Consider the following 21,786-nt stretch of genomic DNA (forward strand, 5'->3'; position numbering starts at 1 on the left):
GGGGTTTTATCGTGGGGAGGGGGTCGGGTGGTATGTTTGTCGTATTGTGTTACCAATGGTTTGTTTGGTGACTGTGGTCCCATCTTGAGATCATTCACAAGCTCCTCCTGTGTAGTTCTGGGCTGATCCCTCACTTTTCTCATGATCCTCCTTCCCCATGAGGTGAAATCTTGCATGAAGCTTCAGACCGAGGTTGATTGATGGTGATTTTGTATTTCTTCCATTTGCGAAAAATTGCTCCAACAGTTGTCTTCTCACCAAGCTTCTTGCTGATGGTCTTGTAGCCCATTCCAGCCTTGTGCAGGTCTACAATCTTGTCCCTGATGTCCTTTGGCAGCTCTTTGGTCTTGCCCATTATGGTGAGGTGTGAATGGAGAAAGAGAGAATCTGTGGACAGGTGTCTTTTATACACATAAAGAGTTGTCGTTAGGAGCACCTTCTTACATTGACAGGACTAATCTGTGTACCACATGAGCACCTACTGTAGCCAGAAAAAAACAGGAAGCAGGCGCCTCTTAGATAAGACTGTAGTAATTTAATAGACAAAGCGCATTAAAAACACTCACTTTTAACTATCATTTTAAGTATCATTAATCAGGCACAGTAGAGTCCGGTTACACCGATCTCCATCACAGCTTCCAGCAGCATGGCCGGCATCCTGTCCAGCAGGGGTCTTCCAGCGTGCAAGCAGAGTCCAAAGCGAGGCTTGGAAGGCAGCTGGTGGATCACGGGGAGAGCTGGAACACAGCATGTGGTGTGATGGCGTCACAGACGTAATGGCGATGCGTTTCCGAGCATGCGCCCTAGGGGGATGTCTTTAGTGCGCGCTCCTTTCTCAAGCTTGAGTTTGGATTTTGGATACACTAGCCTATTTTACATGCCCTACCTTCCTAAAACCTAAAGTGTGAGTGCTGATCGGGAGCCTGTCGGCTGCTGCTTTTCCAGCATGCTCGTCCGACAGAAGCAGGCCAAATGGTCAGCTTCTGCCAGACTGGCTATCATACACACAGGCCAAATGTCAGTTTGGTTTTTAAACGCCCGATGTTGCCCGTCATTCAGCCTGTGTGTACAAGGTTTAAGGGGCCAGATCTGCTTTCAGTAATATCCACTGAATGACAATGAGCGTATTACCCACCACCCTGGCGGGAACCTGGAGCTTTTAATAGGTAAGCATTATACAGATTACAGTAAGCGTTTCCTTCTGAGGATGGGGAGGGGTATAAAATAGAAATAGACTTTCAGTCTGCTTTAAATATGATTTAAATGTGGCAATTTATAATAATATCAATGCAATTTTCTTTTTGCCCCTGCAAAGCAGTTGTCTAATGATTGGCGTAGTTTTGGTTGCACAGCCAAGTCCTGTAGAGTGGTCACTGTTCTGTTCAGGGGGAGGGACCGCACCACCGAGAGTCTGTCTTATAAAACACAGCTGGATGATTGCTCAGGGTTCATTTGTCAGCTCCCGAGCCAGATGCTGTGTGAGTAGAACATCTAAAATGCAGAGACAGCTCATGGACCAATAGAAGGACAGGGACTGTCAGCAGGAATAATGGGGGAACTTCCAGATGTAGGACAGCTTGAAGTGTGGGACTCATTGTGAGAAAACAGGGACTGTCCAGGAAAACAAAAGGACTGTATTACTACCAGAACTTTGCATGGGAAAACGCGGGCTTTTCAGTCTATATAAACCGTACCAAAGAGGACACAAAGACCGTGATATTACAGGGACTGTTGGCAAGAACTTAGGGACTGTTTTTCAGAGCACAGCCTGAAGAGCAGGACTAAGTGAGAATTTGGGGACTGAGACAAAGGCTGCAGTATTATCGGACTTGTCTGTGAAAACCACAGGACTGCAAGGATGGCCGGACAGTCCATGAGAACAGAGCTGTGAGAACAAGAGCTTTAAAGCACAAGGACTCTCAAGGGAGTTCAAGAGCAAAAGGACCATAAAATTCTAAAAAAAAAAATAAAAAAGACAGCCATCTCTGGGTACTCAGGGACTGTTTCTGAGAGCACAGGAAACACAAAAACTGAGATATTTCCGCAGTTTCTGTGAACACACTTAGACTCTGAAAACAAGAACCATCAGAAAGTGGATTTTGGAGACAATTGAATGAGAGAACAGCGACTACTGAACTACAGGGACTGTCAGTTTGAACACAAGAACCAGTCTTGGATTTTTCAGCCTCACAAGATATTTTGCTCCAACAGAATAGATAGTTATTGAAGTTATCCAGAAACTAATTTCAACAAAACAGACCTAGGAGCAGTTCGGTGAGAGGAGATTGCTTGCAAAACGCAGAGAGGATTGTTGTTGAATCAGCAGTGGGGCAGAGGTAAGTGCACTGGTTGGGGTTATGGGGTGGGGGGCTTAGTGTGCTGTTTGGGGTTACATGGAGTTTAGAGTATAGGTTTGGGTTACATGAAGCGTTAGAGTACAGGTCTGGTTTGGGTTGCATGGAGGTTAGTGTACAATATTGGTTTGGGTTACATGAAGGGTTAGAGTACAGGTTTGGTTTGGGTTACTTGGAGGTTAGTGTACAGGTTTGGTTTGGGTTACATGGAGGTTAGTGTACAGGTTTGGTTTGGGTTACATGAAGGGTTAGAGTACAGGTTTGGTTTGGGTTACATGAAGGGTTAGAGTACAGGTCTGGTTTGGGTTACATAGAGGTTAGAGTGTAAATTGAGGTATATGGATGTTAGTGTACGGGTTTAATGGAGGTTAGTGTACAGGTTTGGGTTACATGGAGGTTAGTGTGTAAATTGAGGTATATGGAGGTTAGTGTATGGGTTTGATGGAGGTTAGAGTACAGGTCTGGTTTGGGTTACATGGAGGTTAGTGTACAGGTTTGGTTTGGCTTACATGGAGGGTTAGAGTACAGGTTTGGTTTGGGTTACATGGAGGTTAGAGTACAGGTCTGGTTTGGGTTACATCAGTGGTTCTCAACTCCAGTCCTCGGGACCCACCAACAGGCCAGATTTTAAGTATTACCTTGGGGAGATGCAGACTAGAATACTGCAATCACTGAGCAGCAAGTGATATCACCTGTGATGTATTTCAGCTATCTTGCAAACCTGGCCTGTTGGTGGGTCCTGAGGACTGGAGTTGAGAACCACTGGGTTACATGGAGGTTAGTGTACAGGTTTGGGTTACATGGAAGTTAGTGTGTAAATTAAGGTATATGGAGGTTAGTGTACTGGTTTGATATAGGTTACATGGAGGTTAGTGTACAGGTTTGGGTTACATAGAGGTAAAAGTACAGGTTTGGTTTGGGTTATATGGAGGTTAGAGTATAGGTTTGGGTTACATGGAGGTTAGTGTGTAAATTAAGGTATATGGAGGTTAGTGTACAGGTTTGGGTTACATGGAGGTTAGTGTGTAAATTGAGGTATATGGAGGTTAGCGTACGGGTTTGATGTAGGTTACACGAAGGTTAGTGTACAGGTTTGGGTTACATGGAGGTTAGTGTACAGCTTTGCTTTGGGTTACATGGAGGTTAGTGTACATCTTTGCTTTGGGTTACATGGAGGTTCGAGTACAGGTCTGGTTTGGGTTACATGGAGGTTAGTGTACAGGCTTGGGTTACATGGAGGTTAGTGTGTAAATTAAGGTATATGGAGGTTAGTGTACTGGTTTGATATAGGTTACATGGAGGTTAGTGTACAGGTTTGGGTTACATGGAGGTAAGAGTACAGGTTGTGTTTGGGTTATATGGAGGTTAGTGTGTAAATTAAGTTATATATGGAGGTTAGTGTACAGGTTTGATGTAGTAGTTACATGGAGGTTAGTGTACAGGTTTGGGGTACATGGAGGTTTGTGTACAGGTTTAGGTTACATGGAGGTTAGTGTACGGGTTTGGGTTACATGGAAGTTAGTGTGTGGATTGTCGTTATGTGGAGGTTAGTGTATAGATTAGGGTTAGAGGGAGGTTAGTGTGTAGTTTGAGGGTACATGGTGCTTAGTGTGTGGGTTGGGGTTACATGGGGGGCTACTGTGCCGGTTGGGGTTACAGGGAGGGCTAGTGTGTTGTTTGGGTTTACAGGGAAATTACTGTGAAGTTTGGGGTTGCATGGAGGTTAACATGTGGATTGACATTACATGAGGGTTAGAGGGGGTTAGTGTATAGTTTTGAGGGTACATGGAGGTTAGTCTGTGGATTGACATTACATGGAGGTTAGTGTACAGGTTTGGGTTACATGGAGGTTAGTGTGTAGATTGACGTTACATGAGGGTTACAGGGAGGTTAGTGCGTAGATTAAAGTTACATGGAAATTAGTGTGTAGACTGGGGTTAAATGGAGGTCAGTGTGTGGATTTACGTTACATGGAGGTTAAAGAGAGGTTAGTGTCTAGATTGGGGTTACATGGGGGCTAGTGTGCCTATTGTGGTTACAGGGAGCGATAGTTTGTCTGTTGGGTTTACAGGGAGATTACTTTGAGGGTCGGGGTTACATGGAGGTTAGTGCGTAGATTGGAGTTACATGGAGGTTAGTGTACAGGTTTGGGTAACATGGAGGTTAGCATGTGGATTGACGTTACATGAGGCTTAGAGGAAGGTTACTTAGTGTGTTAGTTGGGGTTACAATGAGGGCTGGTGTGCTGGTTGGTGTTATTGGAAGGTTAGTGTACACTTAGGATTTACAGGGGGGTAAGTGTGCAGTTTGGTGTTATTGGAAGGTTAGCGTACACTTTTTGGATTTAGTTAGTGTTAGGTTGTTAGGTTAGTGTGCTGGTTGAAGTTACGGTAAAGGTTAGTGTGAGGAGTGGCCATAGGCTAATTTAAATTACACAAAAACACTTTGTTGCAAAGATGAACAGATAGCTTGTCTAAATTGCCAAATTCTTTATACAAACAGATTTTGTTGGACTATTTTGAACCAATAAACAATATACACAATGAGGCTGCATGAATAAATTGCCTAGAGCAGCTTTATAAATAGGAGCAAGTGTTGGACTCAATATATTGACTATGAACACTTATAAATAGGCCCATGGATTGATTTCAAATTTTTGCAGTAGATTGTCCATCCCTGATGTGGTGGCCATTTGTGACCTGCAGCCACTGACCTCCATCCAGTATGTTTTCCCACTCCAGTTGTGGAGGGAAGCCCACCCAAATGCTCTAGTTGGCGGGCAGGCTTCCAAGGTTGCAATCTATGGGTGGGGGCTGTAGGGGCAGAACTGAGAACCCCAGAGCAAAGTAGAAAATGGGGCAATCCTTTAATATCTATCTGTTGGTTGTCTAGCAACTGTAGCAGACAGCGGGATATCTATCTGACCAATTCCTTCTCTTTATACGGATTCAGATGTGTGCCGCTCGTGCCCCCCTCCGGAGAAGAGCCAGCACGCCCCTGCCCTGCGCCCATCAGATCCGCTCACAGAACAGTAACCCTATAATGGAGATTTGCGCACCGCCACCTTCTCAGCCCATGCCTGACGCATGCAGCAGTCAATCAGCTGGATCCGAAAGTACCAATGGGACAGGGGATGGCATCTTCAGGGTGGTTCTTCTGGGAGACCCCGGGGTTGGAAAGACCAGCTTGGTTGGAATTTTCAGAAGAGAGCAGGACAGAGAAATACCAGATCAACAACAAGGTAAGGACAAGAACAGAAGCTCATTTTCCAGTACTGGAGCAGTGCTCTTGTGGGTTAAAGTGAACATAGCATCGGATTCATTTTTCATGTCATGTACATCCATGCTATGTAATGTCAGTGTAACACTTCCAAGTATTTTACCTCTCACAGAGATTACAATACTCTCCCAGACAGTACCATCGTCTGCTTTTCTCTCAAGAAAGGCAGCACCATATTTGTTTAGGCATCACCAGTGCCACCATCTACTTCCTGGACTGGGATGCCAGAAATTACACAATCTTGTAAATCTCTTGCTTTTTAGTGATAAAAGGTGGAGATTGTGACGGAACGCCTATCACCCGACTGGATGCTTCCACCAAGATACAGCTAACTAACTGAGCATTGCACCCAAGAACTAGACGACACTAGCTTAGGTGCAAACTGGAACTGACTTTATTGTAAATTTACACAGAATTTATACCACATAAAATCAGATAAGAGCTTGATCACATTACCCTAAACAATGCAAACTGTATAGACTATATCTAATAAACAGCCAACATAATGTAATGTAACAGTAATGTAATTAAACAGTAAGCTAATTAACAATTAGTCACTTAGACAAGCCTAAGTGACTCAGAACAGTGCTCACCCAGACAGTTCGGCACCAGTCTAACAGATACACAATGTAAATTACACATGCTGTCTTTCAGGTGTTTGGATTTCCATTGTGTAGTCTCTCTCCACTAGACAAGTCATCTTAAGACAAAACTCATACAATGTTCCAGCAGTCTGAAAAAAGTGGAATTAATGTATATTCAAAGATTTATTAAGTGAGATTGCTGATAAATATTTCTGTCCCAAATGGAGGAGCTTCTCCAACCCAGTCTGCAGGAGGGCCACCATATTTCTTCTGACCAGTAACCTGTATAAGAATAATATTACACCTTTCCATCCACTCCAGAAAGAAAAGCGTTTGTCTTTATCCAGAGAATTAATTCAAGCCTTGCTCTTAGCGCCCATCATGTTGTTGTCCATCATTAGAGAATGACCTGCTCCAGTGGCGGCTGGTGCTCAATACTTTTTTGGGGCGGCAAACCCCTCCCCCCCAGGAGACTGATGGGAATGCGGCAATCAATCCACCGCCATGAGAGATGGACAGGAACGTGGCGATCAACCCGAACCCCCCCTCCCCCCCCCCCCCCCCCCGCGGGAGATGGACGGGAAGGTGGCGATCAGAGGCCTTATCTTTAGAAGGCGGGGGAAGGAAGAGCCGTGCCGTTGCTTCCCCTCCTGGCTGAACAGGAAGTGTGTCCTGAGACCAGGGAGTCCTACGACTCCCTGGCCAATCTGGTCTCAGGATCCACTTCCTGATTGGCCGGGAGGAGAATCAGGAAAATAATAGTGAATATTGAAATTGGAATGGACAAGAGGTGGTGCCAAACAATAAATACAGTGAATAATGAGTAGAGCTTCCTGATGACGTGTTGAGTACTAAATGCATTGGGGCCGCGCCGTGGTTATGTCTGGTTCCGTGTTTTGCTGTGGTGGAATGTACGCTGAGAGAATATTGCGTTATATGAGGAATTTGTTTGCTTCAACCGAGCCACATTGCCCCACGAGCATAAGAATACATCAAGGGATGCATCTTACCTTCCAAAGAATCTGAGCTTATGAAGTTTCCCATGATTTAGCCATCTGGCGAGTCAGCATTACTCCTGCAGGAGTGAAGATGAAACACGGCTAATTAAGAGTACCTGTTACTACACAGACTTTTTCTTTGGTGTATTGGTTTCCTGCTTGAGGACTTGCTTCCAATTTATTTTGTATTTGTGTGGCTATCATTTATGCACTAAGATATTAATAGTGAATATTAATTAATTGTCACACAACTGGGTGGGCTCAGGGCACAATGCTCTGCGCCCTGAGCCCACCCTTTTTTGAAGCCAATTAGAGCCTCAGGCTCTAATCATGTGCTTCAAAAAAAAAAAAAACCCCATTGAAATCCATGCGTCTGGAACCCTGCATGTAGATTAGTGGCCGGATGCATGGTTTAGGGGAGCAGCGCCCCGTATGGACGGGCTGCCTCTGATCTGTTCTCTCGATGGGATCAGAGGCTCAACTGAGCTTTTTCCTATGCTCTGACCGGGAGAAGCAGACAAGATCCCCGGTCTCCTCCATGGGCCATAATCAGTGGGTAGGAAGCATGCCCCTAATCCCCTCCAAAAGCCCCTGTCCCGGTTGGGTTTGTCACAGAGATTTTTTGGAAAATAATACTGTTATGGTATATTGGACATGTCAGGAATTTTTTCATGCAAACTTGTACAGTTATTAACAAGTCCACTTTAAACAACAGCGAATAAGATGATCACATTTCGTGAAATTTATATTGCCTTACATATAGTAAGTGCTTGCTCTGATCTATTGCCATTGCTAAATTATGCTGTGTATACTTACCAGGCTACATGCACCATTTTATCGCTCCAAAAGTGCAATACACAATATCAAGATTAAGGTTGTGAAGAGTGCATGTTTGTGTGTTATATTGTTATACTTTTTACCACTCTTGTACATGCTACGTACTACCAAAAATAACTTCTCCAAAGTATACCGTATTTATGTAGCATGCCCACTCCTTCCCCTCTGTTGCTGCTCCCCTTGCCACTTTACCTAGCAATGCCCGGCTGTCAAAATGACAACCAGGGCTTGCTGTGTAAATACAGCAGGCAGCTCTAGCCACTGTGGTCAATAAGGGACCTTGTTAATAAACACTGTGCAGACTCAGGCTGGCCATACATTATACAATTTAGATTTACCAAAAGCATATAATATGGAGTCAAACCTAAACACTTTCAATTTTTTATGCAATCAGGCAGGCCCTTGCACTACATAGTTGAAGGTAAATCTAAAGGAAATTTAATAAGAAAATTGCATAATGTATGACCAACTTCATAGATACAAAGCAACATTATTGTTACTTTGTGTTTATTCTGTTTCATTCATCTGCAGATCAAAGTGATGAGCAAGGTATTTTCTGCCAAGAAAACTTCTTCCTCCTTCCCATAGCAATATTTTATTTTCTGTGTACACTGCACATGGGCATTGCAGTGTACACTCTCAATTCATTGGGCCAGGTTCCAGGGATGATGTGCACATGTGCAGGATTTACATCATTAGTGGCCACCCAACAGCTGAAGAGGATTGCCTCAATATTGGCTGCAGAGATGGCGGCAGTGCGGACACTGCTGTGGTGGGTGCCTGCCTGTCATTGCTGGAGAACAGTACAGAAGGAATACAAGGTATCTATAAGAAGAACTTAAAAACTAAATCGGAAAAACAACATTATGTTTTTAACCTACATGGCCTTTAGTAGCACGTTGCGTTCTGCCTCTTTGATAATACATAACCCTTTCATTCAGAGTTCTACAAATGCACGCTGAGCGTAGATGGCGAGGACACCAGCCTTCTCCTGATGGACATCTGTGAAGTTCAGGTAAGCGGCTCCAGATTTCATGTAAATCTCAAGGTTTGGCAAACTCACTTTACTGCTTTATGTCTCTTGCATATGTATGGAATGTATAGACAATACAACTTCTGTGAGGAGCAATGGAGGAGGCTGTGGCTTGCGAAAAGATCACATAGTGAGTTTAGAACGGTAGAGAACTTCCTATCGTCTGCTGTGACCCAACCAGCTTCATTACAGCTGCTTCCTGTTATACATCCGTAAACCTTCATTTTTATCAGTCTGCCAACAGTTGCTTTGCATTTACACGTTCCATTCCCCAGCAGCATTCAAACTTCGATTTACTTTGCTCCTCCATTGCTCTGATCAGTGCTACCAACCAGAGGAAATATCTGCTACTTCTAGGTTTGAGGGAGCATTTGTGTCAGGACCCAGGTCTGAACCTGCAACCTCTGCTGTGTCTGGTGGTGTCTCTTCTTGCTGAACCACCTGGGATGTTGGCCAGCATCCTGAACAATTCCTTGAACAATCCTGCTTTGAACCTTTTTATTGAACCTTAAACCCTTTGCTCCTCCCATGAATTTCCTATTTTAGCCTTGCCTTTGCACTTCCTGATTGCCAGATTATTGTGCTCTCTCCAGCCAATATCTCGTTCTTGTCACTCCTGCTGCCATCTGTGTCTCCGCTTCCACTCATTAGCGACCTTTGGCTTGTTCCTTGACTATGCTTCTGCTTGATCCCAGTCTGCGACTACTTGTTACCAACCTTTGGCTTGTTTACTGACTACACTTCAGCTTGAACCCTACCTGCTATATCTGCTACTAGACCCTGGCTTGCTCACCTCCTGGTGGACCGCAACCTGGTATTAACATGCAGCAAAACCCATCTCCACCATCAGAAGCTCTGGTGAACACCAGTTAGTGCTTAGATTCCTTACCTCAGGTGAGCCTGTTTTGGATCCAGACAAATGTCTGTACAATTATCTGCACCTGGCCTAATTTCAAATGTAAATATACGTGCACGTAGAAGAAACACATCTGACACCTTTGTTCAGTTTGAATGAATCTTCCTTTTATTGCTCTGGGTGTATGGTGGCTTTATAGTAAAACATAAGCGATTGTTTGCAAAAGCATCATAGTCTAGTTGTGCTGTCATCTGTGGTTTGGACGACCCTTATCTAAGGCGCTCCTGGCCAGTTTCATCCAGGGTTTCTGCTGATGTGAGGCTTGTGGACTCCTGGACTCACTCGATGGGAGGGGGCCTCTAGTTAACTCATTGAGTAAGGAGATTCAGTATTTATATGTATACATAATAGAAATAGTCATTTTATCAAAGCATTAATCAATCCATAACAAGCCTGTGTCATCTGCAAGGGTGACCTGCTGCTGCACTTATCCAGCTGTTCGGGGGGAGTTGTTCTCCCAGCCTGACCCCTCACCATGACAGAATATTATGGCAAACAGGATGTACAAAGGCATGGCTAAAATAGAAAGTTCATGGGAGGAGCAAAGGGTTCGAGGTTCAAGGCAAGATCGTTCAAGAAATTGTTCAGTGAGCTGTCCAGCATCCCAGGTGGCTAAGCAAGAAGAGTTAAATGGACTTATTGGTGGAAAACAATATAACTATTTTAATGAAATTATATAATTTGCTCTTTAGGTACTCTGCCGCATACACACGAGCGGAATTTCCGACAGAAAGGGTCCGATGGGAGCTTTTCATCGTATATTCCGACCGTGTGTATGCCCCATCGGACTTTTTCCATCGAAAATTCAGACGGACTTAGTTAGAGAACATGTTCTATATTTTTCCGACCGAACCAATTCCTATCGGGAAAACCGCTCGTCTGTATGCTTTTCCGGCGCACCAAAAACGACGCAGGCTCTGAAGCAAGTACGAGACGGAAGCTATTGACTACTGGCTATTGAACTCCCTTTTTCTAGCCCCATCGTACGTCTTGTGTGTCACCGCGTTCTGGGCGGTCGGAATTTGGTGTGACCGTATGTATGCAAGACAGCTTGAGCGGAATTCCGTCTGAACTCGGAAGTTTATTCCGACGGCAAAACCGGCGGTGTGTACAGGGCATAAGGCAGGCCATACACACGGGTCGAATTTCGAAAGAATTTTCTTTCGCAAATCTTATCTAAGAATTTTCATTCATATTTCGCACCATTAGTAGGCTGCAGCAACAGCCGATTTTCGTCCGGCCATCGAATTTGAGTAATCGGACATGTTGGAAATTTTTTGAAATATGAACGATTTTCGAATCAATGATGGGAGAATCGTGCGAAACATGGAATCGAAAAAGAAATACGAATGAGTGCAAGAAAAGAAAATTCCCGGAAAGAAAAGAAGATTCCCGGCCACGAAAACTCTTTTCTGTAGCAACGTGAGGTGAAATTGAAGGATTGGTTGGTCGAATTACGAAATCAATGGTGCCGTCATCGGATCACAAAACGCACAAAATTTTCAAAAGAAAATTCTTTGGAAATTCGACCATGTATGGCCAGCCTTACTACAAGGCTTCGACTTCAGGGGCAGTGCTGAGGCAAGGTCATTTAGAGCCCGGGGTGAGCATGCCAAACTGCCCCCCCCCCTCCCCAATGTATGAGCAGTACATGTCAGAATATTCCCCCCCCCCAAGATGTATCGGCAGGACGTATCAGAAAATCCCCCCCCCCCTCACAAAAAAAAAAAATTGAGCATCAATCTGCATGCTTACCCTCTAAGCATAAATTCCCCCTCCTCCCAGTAAAAATCCACCCCTTTCCGCCTGCTAAAATCCCCCCTCCCAGAACAAATATCCAAATATCCACCCCCCATAGCCCAAACCCCCCACCAAAAAAACTCTCCCCTCCCAGAACAAATCTTTTCCCCCAAATTCCTCCAGCACTAATGCGACCCTCCAGAAAAAAAAATCACCCCACCTAGCACAAATCCTGTACCCCTCAAATTTCCCCTCTGAGTACACATCCTTCCCCCTCCTCACTCCAAATCCTCCCTCCCATTTCCCTTCCTAGCACAAATACCCCCAAATCATCCCTACTAATACAATCCCCCCCCTAAAGAAAAACAAATTCTCCACCTTCCTTTGCCATATCACCTCTTCTAGCACAACCCCCCCCCCCCATTCCCTTTTATAGCACAAATCCTCTTCCCTATCCCCCCTCCCAACACAAATCCCCTTAAAACACAACCCTCCCAAATTTCCCCTCCTAGAACAATTCTTACCCCCTGCTGCCCCCTAATTCCCCCTCCCAACAGAAATCCCCTCCGCCCAATTTCCTTGCAGCGCCCCCCACCTCACATAATACTACAGTGCCCAGGGCAGCCGTCCTTCCTGCCCACCCCTTGTCCCGACCATGTTCGCGGGTAATCTAAAGCCATATGTAACTGATAAGGCACTGGTTTCAGTCCGCTGTCGCAGAGCATGAAGGAGAACCTTTGCTTGGCCTTTGTTTCATTTTATGTTTTCCTCCTTTTTAGAAACCTGTTGGGGAATGTGACAGCGCTGCCATGTGTGTGGGTCACGCTTACATCATCGTCTACTCTGTCACCGACCGCTCCAGCTTCGAAAGCGCCTCGGAATTACGGATCCAGCTGAGACGGACACGTCAGTACGAAAACATTCCAATCATCCTAGTCGGGAATAAGACAGACCTCGTCCGCAGCCGGGAAGTATCTGTGGAAGGTGAGTGAGGAAGAGGAAGGGAAACCTGCTGGAGATATGGCAGCAGACCAAAACCATGCCTGCCCAGTAGTAGTCAGTCATTGCTAAACTCTCTTGTAGTCCTCGTAGTACGTCACTATGTCTCTTGCTCCTCTGCCAGCTAATGACATCTGCGGAGCTGTGTAAAGAAATGCCCCTGAGTGATTAAAATTACACTGAGCAGTAGACATGTGCACTGCTGAAAATGTTGTTAGTTTTTGTTTCATTTGTTTTTGGCTCCACTCCGGGATAAAGCCTTCATTTGCCGGGACACCGGGACTTGCATCAAGTCCCGGAACAGTCCTGGCAAATCCGGGTTGGTTGGGAGGTATGTCTGTTGTACCTGAGGAGATATATTGTTGGGGGGGGGTCAGTTCTAGCTGGAAGGGATCTGCTGTTGAGGGGGTAGAACCAAGAGACGGTGCTCAGAGATGGGTAGGGGGTGGGGACAAGAGACGGTGCTCAGAGGTGGGGAGGGGGTGGGGACAAGAGACGGTGCTCAGAGGTGGGTAGGGGGTGGAACCAAGAAACCAAGAGACGGTGCTCAGAGATGGGTAGGGGTGGGGACAAGGGACGGTGCTCAGAGGTGTGGGGGGGGTGGAAACAAGGGACGGTGCTCAGAGGTGGGTAGAGGGTGGAGACCAGGGATGGTGCTCAGAGTTGGGTATAGTGTGGAGACAAGGGACGGTGCTCAGAGGTGGGTAGGAGGTGGAGACAAAGGACGGTGCTCAGAGGTGGGCAGGGGGTGGAGACAAGGGACAGTGCTCAGAGGTGGGTAGGGGGTGGAGACAAAGGACAATACTCAGAAGTGGGTTGGGGGTGGAGACAAGGGACGATGCTCAGAGGTGGGTTGGGGGTGGAGACAAGGGATGATGCTCAGAAGTGGGTAGGGGGTGGAGACAAGGGATGATGCTCAGAAGAGGGTAGCAGGTGGAGACAAGGGACGATGCTCAGAGGTGGGTAGGGGGTGGAGACAAGGTGTGACTCGGAAGGGACGAGTACCTGCACCTATTATCTGAGAAGAAAACCCTAATTATATGAAAGTATAGTTGTCCTTTAACTAAGCCTAAATGTGATCCATATCATTGTCCACCACTAAATCTCCTTTCCTTTTGCAGAGGGTCGCGCATGTGCCGTGGTATTCGACTGCAAGTTCATTGAGACCTCCGCTGTCCTGCAACACAACGTCCAGGAGCTTTTCGAGGGCATGGTCCGCCAAATCCGTTTACGGAGAGACGGGCCCGACGCAGCCGAGAGCTGCCGACTCCGAAGCCAACGCAAACAGAGCCTCAGCAAGCGAGCACGAAGGTTTCTAGACCGGCTTGTCACCCGGAACAGCAGGACTGTCCTCAAGGTACATTCACGCTCGTGCCACGACCTGTCTGTGCTCTAATTGGCTTTACTGACTTACACTGGGAAGTCTTTACACTTTGCGCATAAGCAGTGATGATGCCCCATGGCCGAGGACAAAAAACGAAACTGAACACTTCAGTGCACATCTAGTTCCAGTTAAAGCACCTAGAGAAGAATGGATAACCAAAAGGAAGAATTTGATTGGCCATCACCGAATGGGGGCAAATATAATACAGATGAACAGTTAAAAGGATGGAAAGTTTATTTCTCCTTCTCTATCTTGGCGACACATTTCACGTTTTTGCACTATTCTATGTAGGAACACTCACCATAGACGGCAAACCATATTTTTTACTCTTTAGAATCGTCGCCTCGGAGGATCTTGTTTTGTGACTTTAATTCCACTGAGCACCATATGTATTTGAACTGGCTACATCAAATTTACCTTTTTATTTTAGAAGAGCTACAACCTTCCTATATAAAGGGGGGGGGTACTATGTCTGATTCCCCATGCTTCTAACCCCCAGATACATGTGCAGATATTTACATTTTCCTCTGTGTGCTCAGGATGTTGTAGCTGGGTTGATATGGGGCATGCCATATATCGGCCATGATGTAGTGGAAATAGGTGTGTGCCCCAAAGCTCAACCACACATGCCTTTCAACCAAACGAATGGTAAGTGCTCTGTGCTGAGCGGCTTCCTGTTCATTCACGAAATGAAGCATAGTAAACACGGTTTGGTTAGGGTGTGCCCTAACGCCTATTGTAGTGAACATTTTTCTTTTCTGCCCACATGTGAAGTTGCCTGTGAATGAGCATGATGTAGTTAGAGAGTTTAGGCACAGGCACACAGTCTGTGATGGTGGCAGGTTCCAACAAGTGATCCTTTGCTTAATAGCTGACTGTGCACCTCCTGAAAAGAATGAGCATTAACTGCATTTATTTAATTTAAACGTCACCTGTTTTTTTTTTTAATTATTATTTATTACCGTCATTTATAAAGTGACGAAAATGTACACACCACTTTTACATAATGTTAATTCACATCAGTCTCTGCCCCCCCCCCCCCCCCCCCCAAGGAGCTTACAATCTCTAAGGTCCCTCTCCCACATACTAGGGCCAATATAGACAGGAGCCAATTCACCTACCAGCATGTCTTTGGAGTGTAGGAGGAAACTGGAGTACCCGGAGGAATCCCACGCAGATACAGGGAGAACATGCAAACTCCAGACAGGTAGTGGTCGGCAGGGACAAAGGGTGGGCAAGAGGGAAAGCTGCCCTGGGCGCAATGGTTTACTGTAGGGATGAGGGTACCTTCCTTCTGTTACAAGGCTGACAGGAGTAGTGACAGCGGCAATGATTTTGACAAGCGAGTGCCTGCTGGGCATACGATTCCCTAAGCTTGCACATTATGAATTGGGGGGGGGGGAGACGCACGGTTTGGCATCTTTGCTCTGGGCGCAGGATTACCTTTTGTCCCAGCACTGGTGGTTGAGATATTATGTTTTTTTTTTTCAATGTATGTCTTTGCATGGCTTTGGAGTGTGCAAACTCCAGGCAGGTAGTAACCTGGCCGGGATGTGATCCAAGGACCCCAGTACTGCAAGGCAGAAAGGGCTAATCACCTTAGTGCCTAAGCCGCTGTGCTGCCTCCTTCTTTATAATGTGACCGCAGTTTTTTGTTTTTTTTTCAGAAGTGCAGAAAATTCCTCTCCTCTTCTCCCGCTGTCTCTCTCCCTCCCCTCTCGCTCTGTAGGATCTCATGGAATTTTGCCCAGCTCCGTCTAATCCAGGGCTGACCAAACAGTGGAAAAATTGAGCTCAGTGTTTATGGAGCGAGGCTGGGAGAAATGGTTGGGGAGGGGGGGTTAGATGGTGAAGAGAGGGGAGGAGGGAGCTGAGCTAAGTACATATATATATATTATGTAAAGCAGATGGCTGTGGAGATGGGGATGGACAGTGGCTGGCGGTGCTGAATGTTCTGGCGGAGGACAGTTGCTCCTGCTGCAGTGCAGTCTTTGTGACCATAGACTGGACTAGGTGAGTTAGGAGATGACCTCTAAAGCACACGATCAGATTGTTGGCAGGAGATTGTCTGTTGACAGACTGTTGTCCTAAAATCTTACCGTTAGTACGCTCCTTCTGACAATTGTCCAACTTTCGGCCAACAAATGTTGGATGGCAGGCTAGTAAATTTTCGGCGGACAGCGGTCTGTTGTCAGATTTTCTGATGATCAGTACACAAGTCTGTCACACAAAAGTTGAAAGTACAAACACGCATGCTCGGAATCAATGCTCGCCAAACACGAAATTAGCAGAAGGGGCCTAAAGGGTGGCGCTCAAGAGCAGAAAGTCCTCGTAGTACGTCACTACGTTCGTGTTTGTTGGCCGACAATTGTGTACTGTTTGTATGCAAGACACAATCCTGGCACGCGCCCGGCTGGCCAACAATCGGATTGCGTGGCTTTAGTCTTCGGCATAATCCAGCAAAGATCTTGAAGAGAGAGGTGGGCGCCAAGACATCTGTCTGTCCTCCAACCCACGATCACTTGCCTTGTTATTAAATGCGATCTGGACCCGATCGCTAACATCCCATGTAAGCTTTAAACTGACATTGTAACTTCAAAAGTCATTTTCATACTTTACATCTGCAGCTTTTATTAAAATAATACCTGGTGATCCTGTCCTTGTTCAGGTACTTCCTGTCATGTGATGACAACTGTCTCCCAATTGTGCTCCTGCGTTGTCCCACTGGAAACTACAAGCTAACACACATTGCTCAGGCATGATTGACAGTTGTTTGGTTGGCATGCAACTCTGTAATCAGTAATACATCATTAGCCCCTTGGCCGACCATCTCCCGGCCCTTTAAGGTTGCATTCACACATTGGCGTTTTGAATTGCAGCAATTCTGCCTGTGATTTCACAACACCCAGGTGTGACTGACAAAACGCACAGTTTAGAAGCCATTCATTTGAATGCCACCTAAAAACTTGGTACGGTTTTGCCCACGACTGTCGCACAATAAATCGCGCTTCGATTGCAGCAAACTGCATTGCGTGAAGCTCGTCGCCCCAAAAAAAGTTCCGGAGCCTCTTTTGGGCGTCATGTTTCATGTGATGCGATTTTCCGCGATTGCAGCTTGATTTATCACGGCAGAACCGCACCACTTTTTTAAGTGCCATCTAAATATTTGCATCTGAAATATGCGTGGTGCGATTCGTCATTCACACTTGGGCGTTCTGAAATCACAGGCAGAATTGCCGCAATTCAAAACGCCAATTGAAAATGCTCATGTGTGAATGCAGCCTAAGAGTTCTAAAAACCAGGAGGAGGGCATTCGGGCCATGTGATCGCTGTGGTTGGCTGTCACAAGATCAGAAAGCTCCTGATCGCAAGTATGCAAGCGTGCAGGGAGCACGCTTTTTAGCACGGTAAGATGTTTACACAGGGCCACATATGTGAGTGCTGTCGGTGCCAAGGGGTTAATTTATCTTTTAAATGCAAGCTGTGTATGTACCGGAATCTGACCTGGTATCAACTTCTTGCAATCACTGTACAGCAGGGCTGGAGTGTGAGAAGAAGAAGCAGCACTAGGAGCCAATGAGTTCACGTGCTGACAAAAAGCATGCCAATAGGAGGCAGAAGTGACAGAAAGCTGAGCTCATCACTGTGCTGCTTCTCTTTTCACTGTCCAGTCACAGGTTGAAGTTGAGGATAGTGGAAAGACAGAGCTGGAGCCATAGGTTTATTTTATAGTTATTGTTATCTTAGGGTATTGATGTTGGTGCAAATGATCTGGTTCCTGGGCAGGTGGCTTCTACACCCCAGAGGATCTCCACAGTCTCCTTGGCTTGTAGTGTAATGTAAGAAGGGTTGAAATTTAAGCGCCACGCCACAAGGTCCAGATTTGACTTTATTTCATTAAACGTCAGGGGTACAGATCAAGAAATAACCAACGTATTTCGGGGGTCTACGTCCAATGCAATACATCCAATGCACACGTTCCTGCACAAATGGCTGTATCTTAGATTGGGTGCTGAAATGACCAACGGCTGGAACCGACTGCAACCATGAGAAGGAAGTGTCACCAGCACACCAGGATCTCCAAAATTGGGTCCAAAACTTTAATCACATAGTATCAAAAAATAAAAACGATGTTTCGGAGCCACACAGGACCCCTTCACGGTACTATGTGATTAAAGTTTTGGACCCAATTTTGGAGATCCTGGTGCGCTGGTGACACTTCCTTCTCGGGGGTCTACGTGCCCCCTTCATTAGGACTTGACTGGCAACCAAGTGAACAAACCAGTAGTGAACTGGACCTACAAATGCATTTATTCCAGTGTGTTTTGAAAGCACAGGCCTAATCAGCAGCTTGTTTGGCAGCCCAACAAGCTGCTGATTAGGCCTGTTCAACTCGCACTGAAATAAATTTAATTGTAGGTCGATTTCACTACTGGTTTGTTCACTTGGTCACAGTCAAGCCCTGATGAAGGGGACACGCCGGCTATTTCTTGATCTGTACCCCTGACCTTTAATGAAATGAAGTCATATTTGAACCTCTTAGCAGTGGCGTGGCGCTTAAATTTTGCCAGAGCTAGGCTCAGCCCTTCCTTCTCTGAGCTGGCCACTCAGCTGTCTTTTTTAAACAATTAAAACACACTTGTTTAATAATAAAAGTAAAAAGAACAAACGTAGTCAAAACATAGCCAAAGTTAAGTAACCGGAACGGATAGTCAGCCAAGCCAGAAGTCAGAGATCAATGTAGTGGAACAGCAAGCAGGATCTGGAGCCAGAAGGGATGTCAGCAAAGCCAGTCTTTAAACAGGAACGCAGGAGAAAGTTTCTTGTGATGTTGACCAAGGCGAAGGCAGAGTTTCTCTGGACTGGACGGCTTAAGTAGGCAGGATTGACGAGCAGGATCATCAACAGCTGAGTAACTGTGGAGAGAGAAGGGAGCTGGCAATTAGCCGACAGCTGAGTGGCCAGCTCAGAGAAGGAAGGGCTGAGCCCAGCCCTGACAACTTTCTTACAGGTTGAAGTTGGTCCAGGATGACCTGGGCTCAGAGGAAGTGTGCTAAATAATGTTGGCCATTAGACTGAGGACATCTAGTGGCAAAAAAAGAGCACTGTGGGAGAAATCTGAGAAGTGAAGTTGAAAAGTGCAGCAAAAGCTAGTTTTGTTTTTGTTATTATTTGATAGGCTATTCATTTTTTGCTTGGAGTTCTGCTTTAAATTACATTAACATTTTTAAACTGTTATGAGATTTTAATGATCTGGTTTAGCTCCACTTAATCCTGGAAAATATTGAGGGTTAGTAGTTTAGAAAACGGGGGCTGTAGTCTGTAAGTCAGGTTTTCGTGTGACGGAAGGAGAATTAAAGTGGTTCCTAAAAAAGTTGCATTCTTGTTCTTTTCATGCTTATCTTTCAGGCAGTGTGGTCTCTTCTCCCCCCCACCGTGCTACTCATTGTTTCTATAAAAACAATAAAATTTTCCATTCACATGGTGGTACGTTGTATACATTAGATCCATTCGCAAGAGCTGGAGTCACACACAGGGCTTTACTAGACTCATTTAGAATTTCATTTTTAAACGACTGTCAAGATTTTGCATTTTCTGTGGCAAAAAAGACGACAATTCCTTTCCTGCATTTGCTATATCTTCTCGTTGGATGAGCCGGGTGGAAAATTTCAGCTGCTTGTTCCAGTGCTCCATTGAAAGAGAAGGTGACAGATGCTTCTTAGTGGAGGTGGAAGGGAGGAACCAGCTAGATCGAAGTTCTAACCAGAGACGAAATAAAGCAGTGATAAACCCTCATATTTATTAGCATTTATTACAGATAATTAGGAAAATTGATTTTACCGGACCCTTTTTTAGGTACACCTTGCTAGTACTGGGTTGGACCACCTTTTGCCTTCATTCTTGGTGGCATATATTCATCAAGGTGTTGGAAACATTCCTCAGAGATTTTGGTCCATAGTGGCATGATAGCATCACGCAGTTGTTCCACCACATCCCAAAGGTGCTCTATTGGATGAGATCTGGTGACTTGGGGGCCATTGGAGGACAGGGACCTCATTGTCCAGTGGTGAGATGATTGGAGCTTTGTGACATGGAGCATTATCCTGCTGGAAGGAGTCATTAGAAGACGGATACACTGTAGTCATAAAGGGATGGACATGGTCAGCAACAATACTCAGGAAGGCCGTGGCGTTTAAACAATGCTCAATTGGTACTAAGGGGCCCAAAGTGTACCAAGAAAATATCCCCCACATCATTACACCACCACCAGCCTGAACTGTTGATACAAGGCAGGATGGATCCATGCATGTTGTTTACACCAAATTCTGACCCTACCATCTGAATGTCGCAGCTGAAATCGAGACCCATCAGACCAGGCAACGTTTTTTCTGTCTTCTATTGTCCAAATTTGGTGATCCTGTGCCAATTGTAGCCTCAGTTTCTTGTTCTTAGCTGACAGGAGTGGCACCCAGTGTGCACATATCTTTGCTGTCCTGTGACCCAAAATCAGCTGACAGCAGACCAAAGCCCACTGTCCACTGATGAAGCAAACTACTCTAGGCTCTAGAGGGATCTCAACTATATTGTCAAGATACACTTACTGTAGCCATCTGATTGACAGCTGGTTCTAGCTCTCAGCACGTCGGCTGCGCCTGCCCCCTCTCCAGCCCGGCGCTGCAGTGAGCACTTGAGGGGCAGAGCGAAGGAGAGTAACTGACAGTCATTGCTCTCCACTCCAAGCAGACCAAGAACTAAGTGATCAACAGTCATGGGATTGCTCAGTTCTTGGTCTTAGAGCCAATGTTGGATAGGTGCAGCATAGAGGTGAATATGAATGTTTATTTTTTTAGAAGCCCCAAACATCTCCTTTAGGTTAGAATGGGAACCTAGGCAAAGCAGGAGCTCTGCCCCTTCATCCCTTTGATTAACATTAGTTAGGATTGCAATAGGCACATAGAAGCCACCCCTTTTGCAACTACCTACAACTGCATCCTCCCTTGTGAAGTAGCAGGCAAGTTACAACTGCATTGCTTTCACCATTAGTTACCCCCTCTGCAGGGGAATAAAGGTTGTAACTTAGACCCCTGGACATCCACTGGGCCTAGGTTTCCTAGGTCTGGTTCTAAACCTTGCACACCTTTTTGAGTACTAAAAAAACATTATTAAGGTGGTCCACTTCTAAACAAGACCCACCAATGCAGCATGAACACAAACTGTAGTTCATTATACTATTTTTTACTTGCTCAGCTGTTCCTTCCCACCTATCTGCTGATCAATAGGAACCAGTGAGTTATAGATTAACCTTCTGACCTTGGAAGTCAGTTACTATGACCTGTGGGACATTCCATGCACAGACTAAAAGCCAAACGGATGGCCACATCTTTTGCAGGCAACTAATGAACCCAGTCACCATGTTTGAAGTGCTTGAGAGTTACAAGCAAATTTATATATTAAACAAAAAGAACCCTTCAGGTCTCCTATAAATTCCTCCAAAGTTCATAAAACATTATCCTAATTGTACAGTAAGGGACACATGCTTGGTATTAATAGACCCTAGGTTATATGCTGGTACCTTTAGATCAGTGGTCTCCAAGCTGCAGCCCTGGTGCTGGATGTGGCCCTTTGCTTGCCTATATCTGACCCTTGGTTGGTGTCATCAAT

General features: G+C 45.5%; 1 protein-coding gene across 1 annotated transcript; it reads left to right on the top strand.

Moving 5' to 3' along the window:
- The first annotated feature begins 25 nt into the window (after nucleotides 1-25).
- On the top strand, nucleotides 26-16,776 carry REM1 (RRAD and GEM like GTPase 1). The gene is made up of 5 exons (XM_073607313.1): nucleotides 26-2,336; nucleotides 5,307-5,595; nucleotides 8,994-9,067; nucleotides 12,521-12,725; nucleotides 13,862-16,776. Exons 2-5 carry the CDS (start codon nucleotides 5,307-5,309, stop codon nucleotides 14,134-14,136), a joined length of 843 nt encoding a protein of 280 aa, XP_073463414.1. The 5' UTR covers nucleotides 26-2,336; the 3' UTR covers nucleotides 14,137-16,776.
- Nucleotides 16,777-21,786: the final 5,010 nt, after the last annotated feature.

The sequence above is a fragment of the Aquarana catesbeiana genome, linkage group LG12, assembly GCF_042186555.1.
Source record: "Aquarana catesbeiana isolate 2022-GZ linkage group LG12, ASM4218655v1, whole genome shotgun sequence".
Lineage (NCBI taxonomy): Eukaryota > Metazoa > Chordata > Amphibia > Anura > Ranidae > Aquarana > Aquarana catesbeiana.